The sequence below is a fragment of the Carlito syrichta genome, unplaced genomic scaffold (assembly GCF_000164805.1).
Source record: "Carlito syrichta isolate Samal-C Ts95f unplaced genomic scaffold, Tarsius_syrichta-2.0.1 Scaffold288354, whole genome shotgun sequence".
NCBI classification, from domain to species: domain Eukaryota; kingdom Metazoa; phylum Chordata; class Mammalia; order Primates; family Tarsiidae; genus Carlito; species Carlito syrichta.
In genome coordinates this window covers 19,934-32,660 of record NW_007232450.1, presented here as the reverse complement: position 1 = coordinate 32,660, position 12,727 = coordinate 19,934, and the positions used below count along the sequence as shown (strand labels likewise).

General features: G+C 42.8%; 1 protein-coding gene across 1 annotated transcript in view; it reads left to right on the top strand.

Annotated features, from left to right (window-relative positions):
* Nucleotides 1–12,727, top strand: part of LOC103255704 (disintegrin and metalloproteinase domain-containing protein 23-like) — a gene marked incomplete at its 3' end in the record, with an annotated part of 67,863 nt that overhangs the window by 36,931 nt on the left and 18,205 nt on the right. Inside the window, exons 10-15 of the mRNA XM_008053662.1 lie at nt 3,586–3,657; nt 5,684–5,847; nt 6,730–6,814; nt 7,739–7,829; nt 10,115–10,163; nt 12,593–12,692. Coding sequence (XP_008051853.1) covers nt 3,586–3,657; nt 5,684–5,847; nt 6,730–6,814; nt 7,739–7,829; nt 10,115–10,163; nt 12,593–12,692 — 561 coding nt within the window. The remainder of the gene's footprint in view (nt 1–3,585; nt 3,658–5,683; nt 5,848–6,729; nt 6,815–7,738; nt 7,830–10,114; nt 10,164–12,592; nt 12,693–12,727) is intronic.

Sequence of the window (12,727 nt, the reverse complement as noted above, 5' to 3'; positions counted from 1 at the left end):
AAAAAAAAAAAAAAAAAAAAGATGTGATAGGGGTATGGTTCAGAAGCTATTTGCAGATCACAGGATCCACTGACTGGTGTGTGGGCCCCCTGGAACCCACTTCTCACCACCGTACAAACTGTCCATGAGGTGGGGGGTGTATTTATGCCCCCCGAAACCAAAATGAGATAAGAAAAATGAAAAGAATGGAAGAAGAGAGACAAAAGGAAGATGAAGAAAAAGAAGAAGAAAGAAAATAGGCACACAAATGAACAGATAAATGGTTAAAGAAAACAACAAAGCAAAAACAAACAAACAGCAACAGAAAAATATCAAAGATGCACTCCCCCTCAAAAAAAAAATCTCCTTCTCGTGACCATTTCTGTAACATCAGATTTCTTTCCTTTTTTTTTTTAACCAGCCTGTCCATGTGTTGCTGCTTTTGGTGGTGGTAGGGAGTGGGCTCCCCTACTCTCTGCTCTTAGCCCACAGGCTAGTTGGGTTGCTCTGCACATGGGTCAGATGCTCCATGGACTGCTGGGGGAAGAGGAGCAACTCCAGAGCTCACCCCAACTCGGCTGCTGCTAGGTCTCCCACTCTGACTACACATGTTTGTGCTTGATCCAGTGTGGGTGTTGGAGCTTCTGTCTCTCCGGTGTGGTGCATTGCAGTATCCTCTTTGGGCAAACAGTGGTGATCCCAGAGAGGTGCAGAGATTGCTGAATGCAGGCTGCCCAGAATTGGGGGAGCTAGAGAAGGTCCCTGCTGGACAGAGAAAATGGTGTCAAAATGGCATCCACTGGTATCTTATCCTCCAGTGGGGCTCAGCTTCATATCTCCTCCCCACATCTCAGTGGTCCCTGCTGTCAGTGCCTGGCCATTGCTGCGGGTGGTGGTGTGAACCAGGTGCCAGGTGTCGAGAGGCTGCTGATCTGTCTTTTCTCAAGAGGTGCCCAGGGAATGGAGGATCCTTCTGTGTGTGGTGGGTGCTGAGTTCAGAGCATGGCAAATCGCGGCTGCCTCTGCAGGGGGCCCTGGGGCACTTGATGCTGTGTCTCCCTCAGTTGGACATTTACTCTCTTACTTGCATACACAGATGATTGCTGATTATTCTTTATGCACCCTCACCCATGCAGATACTCTCACACTCTGATGGATTCTGCCATCATCTTGCCCTTTCATGTGCTTCTTGAACCCACTCGCTTCTCTCCATGTCTCTAGCCTCCATGCCCTCTTCCCTGGACTGTTGCAGTAGCTTCCCCATAGCTGTTTCTGCTTTCATTCTTGACCCTCTCTCAGTCACTCACCACACAGCAGGCAGAATCACCTTTCTGGAAAGAACATCAGAGGCTTGAACCTTACAAATATGAAATAAATGAGAAGCATTACACTTTGGTAGAATTTAAGAAAACCTCATTTTATTAATTTTTAAAACTTGAATATCAGGTTTTCTATGATCATTATACTATAAAAAGGGTTTTCATAAAGGGCAAATTAATATTCAGAAGCAGAATCAAATTCATCTTTTTTTTTTGTTTTAGAGTCTCACTCCATTGACCAGGCTGGAGTAGTGACATGCTCACTGCCACCCCAGTGTCGACCTGCTGGGCTCCGGTGATCATTCCACCTCAGCCTTCCAAGTAGCTGAAACTGCAGGCATGCGCTACCACAACTGGCTAATTTTTGTTTTATTGTAGAGATGAAGTCTTGCCAAGTTGCCCGGGCTGGTCTCAAACCTGCAGACTCAGGCAATCCACTTACCTTGGCCTCCCAAAGTTCTGGGATTACAGACTGAGTCACTGAGCCTGGCCTCAAATTCATCTTGATAGGTGTGCCATACCACTGCATCAGAATAGGCATCAGCTATTTCCTTTTCTTTTTAAATTTTGTAGCTTTTTAAGTCAGTGGTTTAGTACCTTCACATTGCAGTACAACCATTACCTCTATCTAGCCCCAAAATATTTTCAACATTTCAAAGGAACTTAATGTCGAGGCCTTTGTTTTTACTTTTAAATTTTGAGTTATTAATTGGGCTGAAAAGTCTCTATTTTCTATTATTATTCAAAACTTTTCCATGTCAACTGCATATCTATTTTCATGAAATATGACAATAGGCACAAATTATGAAAGTCTTGATAGACACAGATTATGAAAGTCAATTGAAGAAACAGATTATATGAATAAACATATATATGAAGAAATGGTGCTTTTACTCTTACTGGTATCTTTGAAGATTTTCAGCTCATGGAATTTGCTAGGCAACTTAAAACACTGAGCTATTTATAGAAGCTTCTTTATGCTAAGTTCACAAAACCTGTTAAACTGCCTGAAAAATTTTAGACTAGTGCAATGTTTTGTGACCCTGTTACAAAAGAAGAAATACATGTTACTTAAACAGAACACGTAAAGACAGTTGGGTTAGATGATGACATGCAGTGGTAGTGACGGCATACGCAGGGACAGTCATGTTATGCCTATAGTTATGAGTTAGTGAGTGCTGCTGTTAGCGCAGTATTAATCTGTTAACCAGTTTATTACGTACTTATCATGGATCATAAGTGCTCTCACTACTATTAAAAACAAATGTCAGAAATGTAAGCACTGAGATGTCTGTTCTTTGTTTAAAAAACTCAGTCACAGAGGTAGAAAGGATGACATAAAGGGAGTCTGACAGATTTATGGGTGCAGTTGGGCAAAGGAGAAGAAAATTGTGACTTTCTAATGTAGAAATGTCTTTAATCTTCATGAAAGATGCATTACTATAATAGTTACAATTGAAGACAAATTTCAAAGACTAGTGGTGCACATAGTGGTGCGCTACTCTACTGTAGTCCTTTGTCTTTTTCCTGAGAGCTGTGAAAATAATGACATCTCATGGACAGTAGAGGGCGTGATGTCCCTGTAATTGGCGTCTGTTTGCAGTTGTCCCTGTTAAAGACATCCTGAACAACGTAAAACGATCAGTATGGCTTGCTAAAAAACGTAGCCCTCTGATGTCATTATAGAATTGTTCTATTAAGTTACTTTTCTTCATAGTCTTAAATAGTCATAAATGCTCAGTACACTGCATTTTTACTTTTTGTCTGTTCTGACTTTGAGTGTTTAGGGAAGGCGTTCCTCTTAAGGGACACACTAAATGCAAATATTTTTCATATCATAGGCAATGTTGACAGAGCTGCCTAAGTAAACTCCTTGATCTGTGCATGGCCTTGAGTTTAAAGCGGAAAAAGTGTCCAGTTGGGACTACTTTGTTTGTCTAAGCCTTTTGTATTAGCTGCAAAATGTCACTTCAGTGAAAACAAAAGGATTAAATTTGTAGACAATGAGACTGAATTAAAGACTAACTTCTCTGGTGTAGAACTTCTCAGATAGACTCCAGAGCCCTTTCCATCCTCCAGAACATCTTGGGTGTTTTAGACAGTCAAGAGTTTTGCTGCCTAGCAAATAAATGAACTAAGGACACCACCATATCCAATAGGGCCCAGACTAAAATCTGTATTTTTAATCCTCATTTATACTATTACTGTGAGATTTCTGCCTTTATAGAGTTTTGAGATTTACCACGAGTTTATAATCAGGTGGTGACTGGTGTGTCTTTCTCCCCAGTATAAGAAGCACCGTTCCTCTCACGCACATACCAATAACTTCGCCAAGTCCGTGGTCAACCTCGTGGACTCTGTGAGTACCCTGGCTTTCTTGAACTTATTTTCTCCAAGATGGAGTGGCTTACATCTCTATCTCAATTTGCTTGCTTGTTATTTTAGTTGTTTATTGGGCAAAAGTAAAAATGCTCACCTGACCACATGAAATTCTGCTTCACAATATGTTTCAGAGGACCGCCAGGTGTTCTCAGAATCCCAAAGGCATGTGAGCATTGATTCTAGGTGCTGTCTATACCTGCTTGTCTCAAGGGTCCATGGAGGAAATTAGTTACCAGAAGAGAGTAAATTACACTTGGCAACTGAAACTTTGCTAATCACCAACTGAACTTTTCTTAAATATAAGGTGTGAGCAGACAAGAACTAGTAGATTGAGGCAGAGTATGTTTGAAGAATACAAGTAATACCAAACAAAAATGTTAAAAAGGACACAAATGCATTTTCTTAGTGTTCCCATTAGTAGAATGTTCCCACTTTATTTCTTGATGACATAATTAAGTTAGGTCTCAAAATTAATTTGAAACAATAAAATATATATCTCTTTACACAGACTTCTAACTCTACAGAACTTTAACACTGATACGTTTTCCTCTTCATTTTGTAAGTTACAGAGAATGGTTAAGATTTCTTTCCTTTTTTTTTTTTTTTTTGCCTTAGGTAGGAACTCCATGCATTATATTCTAATAAATAATCCAGTTTGACGAGTCAGAATTAAATACAGCATGCTACTTATATACTGTATTTTGCAGTGCTGTTTTGTTCAGCTAAATATATATATTTCTCTGGTATCTATTGTATGTTTCCTCTTAAATGTGGGAGAAAAACAACTATTTATAAATTGCCAAACATCTAAAGATATTTATTTACTTCGAAGAACTCCCTTCTTTTCTACCTTTTAAGCAGTCCAGAAACCTCCAATCATGTAAAGACTTACAAGATATGACATATGCCTGGCATGTGTGGTTGAGCAAAGTATCCTACACGTGGATGTGCAGAGAGTGTGTCACAGAGAGTTAGGATGGGACTCTGAGACCTAGCTTACACTTCGTTTATTAATTTTCTTTAACTTTGGCTCTTGTCAGTCTTCTCAGAGGAAAACTATAAGTGAATATCGAAAAGAGAACCTTAAACACATCTTTTTCCCTGCAAAAACTGTTTACTTGGTAGCATCTCCAAGTTAGTTGTTTCAAAATGATTGAGTAGAATCACATTGTGTAAAGTGCACTTTTTATTTTGAGGTTAGTACCATTGAATGTTCTGAAGCCGACCTCTAGTTTTAAAAACACTTTGCCTTCAACTTGTTTTGGTGGTGAAGTCATGATAGCTTCAGTTTGATTTAGGTGTAATGATGTTCCCCTTCTTCAGGGTGTTCGGAGATCATCCACTGCTCTCTTGATTAGTTTGAAAATAGTACAGAATGACAGAATTTATTGAAAGTGCTTAGTTGTATGAATTGCTATTTACCTACTAGGCCAAAAACTGAGAAAGGGAGCAGGAAGGTAATAGTTGAAATGTCAGGAGTGATGCCACCCTGCAGTGGGGTGAGTGGGTGATATATATCCACTCCTTCAGCTTCAGATCTCCTGGTGTTACTTTACGTTTCATATAACGTGGCCTCCAGGACCAGCCAGCCATATTGCTTGGTGCTTGTCTGAAGGTTTAGGGTCCACTCCAGTCCTGCAGGACTAGATGGTTATACTGCCCTTGCTTAGAGCTGTAGCCTACTGCCCCCCACCCCAACTTAGCCAACGGCAATGTCACTGATGTCTGTGCCATCCATCTCTGAGTGAGGGGCCAGGCCACTCCATGTGTTGATTGGGATTGAAGCAATCAGGGAGAGTTGGTGACCTGAGACCAAACTGTGCAAAACTGTGTTCTTTATTTTTGCTCTTGGAAAAAAGGAAGGGAGAGAAGCTTCTCTGAGATGAGCTAACCGTGCCCCCATGTTCTCCTTTCACCTCCCCTCCTGTCCACTGACTGACTCACTGATTGTGCATGCCTGACCCAGTGTTTCCTCCTGCACCTGTCCTGTTGTGTGCCCTCAGATTTACAAGGAGCAGCTCAACACCAGGGTTGTGCTGGTGGCCGTGGAGACCTGGACAGAGAAGGATCACATCGACATCACCATTAACCCTGTGCAGATGTTGCATGAGTTCTCCAAGTACCGGCAGCGGATCCGGCAGCATGCTGATGCTGTGCACCTCATCTCGTATGGACCCCTTAGACTTTTGCTGTGTCTTTGGCTTGACATTTGTTTTTATCCCTTGATCACTTCAGTTAGGCTAAATATCATAAAATGACATGAGCAAGATTGCTGTAGGTGCCCCTGCCTGTTATGTAAGAAGTATAAGGTAGGGTCCCTGGTGCTGGGGGCAGCTGGTGCTTCTGTATGACCCAGGATGGCTGCTGGCACTCCAGCCCTCATTGTAGGCAGCAGGAAGGACAGGCATGGAGAAGTGCTGCAGGGTACTCTCTCCAGCCAAGGCTCTTGGAAAGCTTGCACATGTCACTTTTGCCAGATTTTGATCACATGGTCGCACCTACCTGCAAGAGAAGCCAGGAGATGCAATCTTATTAGGTGGATCCTGGAATAGAACTGAGTTTCTGTCTAAGGAAGAATTAAGAAAGGCTCTGTCCTTCTATTCTCATATAGCTGGTCTCTCCCCCATTCTCGGTGAAGCTGTTTTCGGATAGTCCTCCAGGGTTCTGTCCTGGGATCAACCAACCAGGGCACTCCTTCCCCTCCTGCCACCCCACCCTTCACTCTTGCTTCTTGGTCTTTAATCAGTGATTTATAATGATCGGCGATATTTTGTATACTAGATGTTCTCTGCTAGAAACAGGCTGCAGCCTGTTTTATTTTTTTGGGTTTCCAGTTCCTGTGCTGGTACGCAGTGCTTAGTAGGACTCAGTTGGTTTTGCACAATGGCAGTTATTTAGCATAACATACAGTTAAAGGAATTTGAAATACAGATTTTGATTTTTTGTGGGAGGGTGGTCTGGGTGTTCTGTGTGGGAGAATTCATGTGTTTGGGAGAGTTTATGTGACGGTCACCACGTTGGCTTTCTGATAGCACTTCTTTTCCTCAAGGCGTGTGACATTTCACTATAAGAGAAGCAGCCTGAGCTACTTCGGAGGCGTCTGTTCTCGTACAAGAGGAGTTGGTGTGAATGAGGTAAGTTGTATGAATTTTCTTAGAGTAGAGCTTTATCTTTGCATCTGTCCTTCTTCTTTCCTGCTACCAGGTCATGCCCCTTCTCATGCTCGTTCAGAAGGATGACATGGAGAGTACATCATGAGTGGCTTCTGTTGTTAATAAATACAGTCCATTGTGGTCTTTTGGGTTCATAATGATATCTTTTGGTATCATAATTTTCATACTTATCAGGCAAATGCAAGCCAGAGATTGGCTCTGAGATTTTTAGGCCACTATAGATAAGATGTTAAGTTTCTGTAAGCTTATCTTTCACTTGTAACTTTTTTTTTTGGCTAATGTTCCCCTGCCTGTGTTAAGTTTAACTCATTTAAATCAAAGGACTTTTGATATCAGAACTGTATACTTTTTTTCTCCCTGTGTGTATATATTTTTTCATCTTTATGCCTTTTACCTACCTATCTGTAGAATGAATTCAAATAAATATTTCTTTAGTCGCATTGTTTGCATTTTAATACCTTCATTTTATAAAGGAAATTCTTAACTGGCAGTAGCAGCTGGAAAGCCTAGCCAGTAATGTCCAAACCATGGTCAGTACTGGAACATACCAGGTCACCTCAGTTGGCGGTCATTCAGTGGAACCTCTCTCGATGTATTGTCATAAGCTGAGTGTATCCTTGGCTTTGTACAGATGAACTCATACAGCACTCTATGACTTGCATTGTGTTCCATGTGGAGCTTCAAGTTCTGAGAGTGGCCATATGATGAGAGGGACTTTCTGCCTCTTGGCCCATTGCTGGGAGGAAGTGGTCAGGGCAGACGCCTCTTTAGATGCTGTGAGGCTAGTTAGGGAGCTGAGGTGATTGCGATAACAATTAAGAAATAATAACTAGCTTTATACACTCTTTCAAATGTTTCCCACACACTTTCAACTCTGAAAAACAGTATGGTCCTCCAATGGCAGTGGCACAAGTATTATCGCAGAGCCTGGCCCAAAACCTTGGAATCCAGTGGGAACCTTCTAGCAGAAAGCCAAGTGAGTACACTGACTTCTTACTCCCTTTCTTGTGCCATTTTGTCTGTGTAATGCATGTCCAGTCAGTAGAGAAGTAATCTCATTCAAGTCATTATAGTTTAATTGTAGTATCTCTCCTTCCTCTAAAGCAGTTACAAAACGAGCATCTTGAGGTGATTCTTAATCTGTTTGGGTTGTGGGAATTTCCCTTTCAACATCCATGAAATCACAACTCGTTTCTCAGGCCACGTGTCAGCACTTTTCTCACACTGCAGAGTGTTAGGTTAGGGTTGGTTATTCACCCTCTGGCTTCAAATAGTTGAGTGTATACACAAGCTGTTGGGTGAGGCTCCAGCACACGTTTAGTGACACTGCAGCTGGGTTGGGAACTAGCTTAGATCTGGAGTCAGAAAAGAGCTGATCTGTAAATCTCCTAAAACGTCCCACCTGGTTCGACTGGAACAGTTGGAGAGGAAAGCTCCCCACAGGAAGACTCTGCCCAGAGCTCATTAAGTATGGGGGCAGGTGGTGGGGAATAGGATTCTCCTTGATTGGCCTGGCAGGCTTAAGATCTCAGGGAACAAGCAGGGCCATGGATCCCACCCTGTAAAAACCTCGGCCAATGACGTGAGATGTTGCTTTTTCTTTAATTAGAAGAGAGGCAGATGGAGCTGACTGGTGGGAAAAGTGTCTAGGGCCCACGGTAATTTCAGGGGTCTGTGAAAATGTTTAATTTATTTTGAAATCAGAGTAAAATCCAACCTGGATTATGTTTCTCTTTCTACCAAATAGTAGTAAGATATAATTTTCGTGGCAGATGGCAAAAGTACCCAGTTCCTTACAGTCATCATCACATGATCCTGTGGAAAGAGACCAGTGTTCACTTGTAGTGTTCATGTAACTGGAAAGCAAGCAGAAGTCCCTCCCTCTGTGGAAGTACGGACTCTGGGAGCAGGAATCACCCTTCCCAGCACCCTCTCCCCAGAAAAGAGAAGGACAAAATCTACCTTAATGTCATCCTACATCTTATAGCTTTATGGGCATTAATGGATAATATTTATGGAAAATGGAGACAAAAGATAAATTTTCAGGCATCTGGATTCTCTTCATGGGTAGATTAAGTCACTGAATGACATCATCATAAGTGTCTGGTGGATTTTGGCAAGTCCCCATAAATATTCACCTATTATCCTGCTCAGAGTGTCTGCTTTCCCAGAGAAGCATCCAGTGCACATAGGAGGAGGGCTAAGAGTTGTGTCAGCTGTCCCAGATGCCTTAACATCAGAAAGGAAGTAGCATGACTGGATTATGCTCTTGTTTGGAAGCCCTAGTGCTGGAAGGGGCCAGTGCTGGGCTCAGCCAGGGTACCACTGGGCTCTAAGGTGGCGTGGGGAGAGGTAGACCCATTCCTGGTGTCTGCCATTGCTCCGTCCTTCCTGAGGCTCTTTATTCCTTGGTGACTTGTTTGTTCGGGTAGCTGTTTCACTGGTTCTAAACTTTAAGTTTAAAAAGACACATTTTGACCCTTAAAAAAAAATCTTTATGATAGAAAAGAGAATAGGAAAGCCCCTGGTCCAGAAACTGAAAAGAGAAGAACCCGTCACAGAATCACCATGTCAGTTTCTGGCGCCTGACTGGAGTTTAGGATTGCTGTTCAGGTGACGATGTCCACTTTTGTTTTACCTTGCTCTCTTTTGCCACAGCTGGCAGTGTCTTCAGGTCCCTGGCCTGTGCTCACATGGACTCTGGCAAATGGTATCCTCTTCTTAACTTCCAGTGCTCTCTGTTAGATTATGCTCTGTCATGGTGATTGGTGGCATTTGTGCCAAGAGCTCTATAGTTCCCAGAGAGCATGTGGCCACCCCACCTCCTATGAATCCAGAGCCACTCTGGGAGATAGACAGACATCATTCTCATTTTAGAAGTGGAAACACTGAGACCTAAGAAATGCTGAGTCACTTGCCTGTGGGACTCTCTTCTTGGTAGAACTTGGGCTCAGGCTTTTCAGTTTCTGGACCAGGGCCTTTTCCTAAACACTGGAATTAGAAACCTAGCTGAGTTGTGGAAGTTCCAGCAGTGAGAAGATGCCAACTTCCTTTATTGCCAGCTGTTTTCTTAGGCAGTAACTGCTACTCCTGGAAAGGATAGGGAAATATTGATTAAAAAAGGAATATATTTTGTTCCATGAGACTTCACATTCTCTGTCTATGTGACATGGAATTGGTAATGATTGCCGTAGGAGCTGCAGCCAAGCTAAAGATGTGACCTCTGTTGTTTTCTATTGCCGGTGTCGTCTCATGGACTAGAGTGTGACTGCACGGAGTCCTGGGGAGGATGCATCATGGAGGAGACGGGGTACGTGTCACTACCCATTTAGCTTCTGCTAAAGCCATGGTGGCTTAGGCACACAGGCTCTTGGGCACTGGTCATTTAGGCTAAGCACAGTATAAATCCAGTAATTAGTTGTCTGATATTTTTAAACTGAAAGGGCTCATTTGCTTCCTATTTTACTTCTTTATTTAAGCTTGGCGATAAAAGTAAAATGTAAGGCTGGGTGCAGTGGCTCAAGCCTGTAATCCCAGCACTTTGGGAGGCTGAGGTGAGAGGATTGCCTGAGCTCAGGGGTTCGAGACTAACCTGGACAACTTGGTGAGATCTTGTCTCTACAGTAAACAAAAAAATTAGCTGAGTGTGGTAGTGCACACCTGTAGTTCCAGTTACTTGTAAGGTTGAGGCGAAAGGATTGCCTGAGCCCAGCAGGTCAAGGCTGCTGTGGCCACTGCATTCCAGTCTGGGCAACAGAGTGAGACTCTGACTCAAAAAAAAAAAAAAGGTAAAATGTATTAACGACTTCCACTTCTTATTAACCATTAAAGGAAGCATATTATTAGATGCTTCTAAGTTTAGTAGAGGTGTTAATTTTTTAGTACACTTAGAATAAAAGCTGGTTGTCTACCTGAAGCAGTCAATGAAAACCAACTTTGACATCAGTTGACACCTGGAGGAACTCATAAACGTGTGTTTATGGTAATAAAATCATACCATGCTGCTTATATAATCCATACAACTTTTTAAGGCTCAAGACGACATGTTGTGTCTGAGTTGGGCAGTTTTCCAGTGGTGGGCTCTTGATCATTCCTCCTTCTTCTTCTGCAAGTGCTCTGGGACCTGGAACAACTGCCCTAGAGCTGCTATTGCTTCAGTGAAACATGGAGTGGAAACATTGCCCTCTCCCAGGGATGCTGTCTGTGAAGCTGCTGCCCAGGCTCCCCAGCTGTGTCCTGCTCCCCATGGCCCACTCCCAGTAGACACAGAGGTTTCCTCACCTACATGCCTCTACTGTGCCTGTGCCGACCATGCCCAGTGCCCTGGCCATTTTTTTCCTGTTCCAACCCGCTGATGCTGGTTGCCGGAGGCCCTGACCTACTTGTCCAGAGCCTCTCCTTATCCCCCCCAGCCCCTGTGGGAGCCCAGCTCCCAGGAAGAGTGTGAGCATGGGGATTTGCATGGCCCACTGTGACCCTGCTACTATAGAGCATGTTTCTAGAAATGTAGTTTAAACAGAAACTCAGCTTCCATAGGTCTCTTCTATTATTGTTCCAGAGTTTAGAAGGCAGCACCATTCTTACAGTGGCTCTTTAGGGAGACTTCTATCTTCTGAACTCCCAATTTCTAACTGAGTTTTTGGACTGATTATAGGATATAATAAAAGTATTTAAAGTGTAGTTCCGGCTACTTGGAAGGCTGAGGCGGAAGGACCGCCGGAGCCCAGCAGGTTGAGGCTGCGGTGGCTGGGAGCGGCCACTGCACTCCAGTCTGGGCGACAGAGTGAGACTCCAACTCAAAAAAAAAAAAAAAAAAATTTAAAGTGAATATGTATTTTCTGAAGTATGCATTTCTGTATAGCTCTGGCAAAAGCTCACTGTGGCAGTTTTTACCTGCTTCCATAAACTACCCTCATGTACCAGAATACATCAGATGATTGGATGACTTCCCAGGATAAGTGGCCCATTCAAATTGAGCACTGTCACAAAACTCCCTGAGAACAGATATTTGAGATTCAGCATAGCCTGGACCACATGTATAATGCTCCCCTGTGTTCTGATGAGGTATTAATTTGATTAAATAAGTCACAGAGAGGCTCCTTCTGTATTCTTGCTAGATCATGAATATCACTGAGTAGTATTTTAAGAATAAAGATCTATTATTCATGAGAGCTCATTGAATTATGTTTTTACTGTGTGTATACACACACTAAAAACATGAGTACATATACATGTATGTTGTGACACATCTCTTCAGGGCTCACCTCAATTACATTGTTGAAGCCTGTATCATACAGTCTTCATTAAACTGCCTCTCATGGCTCTCTCCTTCCATATAAACATCTAGGAGGTTTGTGGACTCCTTCTATTCAGGACAGAGGCTAAGAGTGCTTGCCTTTCCTAAGACAAAGTAAACAAAAATCAATATACTTTTAAAAAATTACAGCCCAGGGAAGAAGTTTCGTCATGAGCTTTTCAAAAACAGTTTCCAGACAGGTTGCAGAAGGCTTGGCTGCTGAGCAGCGGCAACCTCGCCTCCTGATCCTGGATGTTGAGTTTCTCTCTTTTGCAGTGCTCCCGCCACTTACTTGGCAATTTGAACATAAGTGCCTTGCCAAAATTTGTGTCAATTCATTTTGGGCTGGAGTCAACATGCTGCCCTAACCCAAGGGTTTTAATTTTCTTCTCTGGTGATTCTTTTGGTGAATTACTTACATAATTGATTCTTTGTTTTCTTAGGGTATCCCATTCCCGAAAATTCTCAAAGTGCAGCATTTTGGAGTACAGAGACTTTCTACAGAGAGGGGGCGGAGCCTGCCTCTTTAATAGGCCAACCAAGGTGAGGAGCCATTTCTCCAGCGCCAAGTGGAGCAG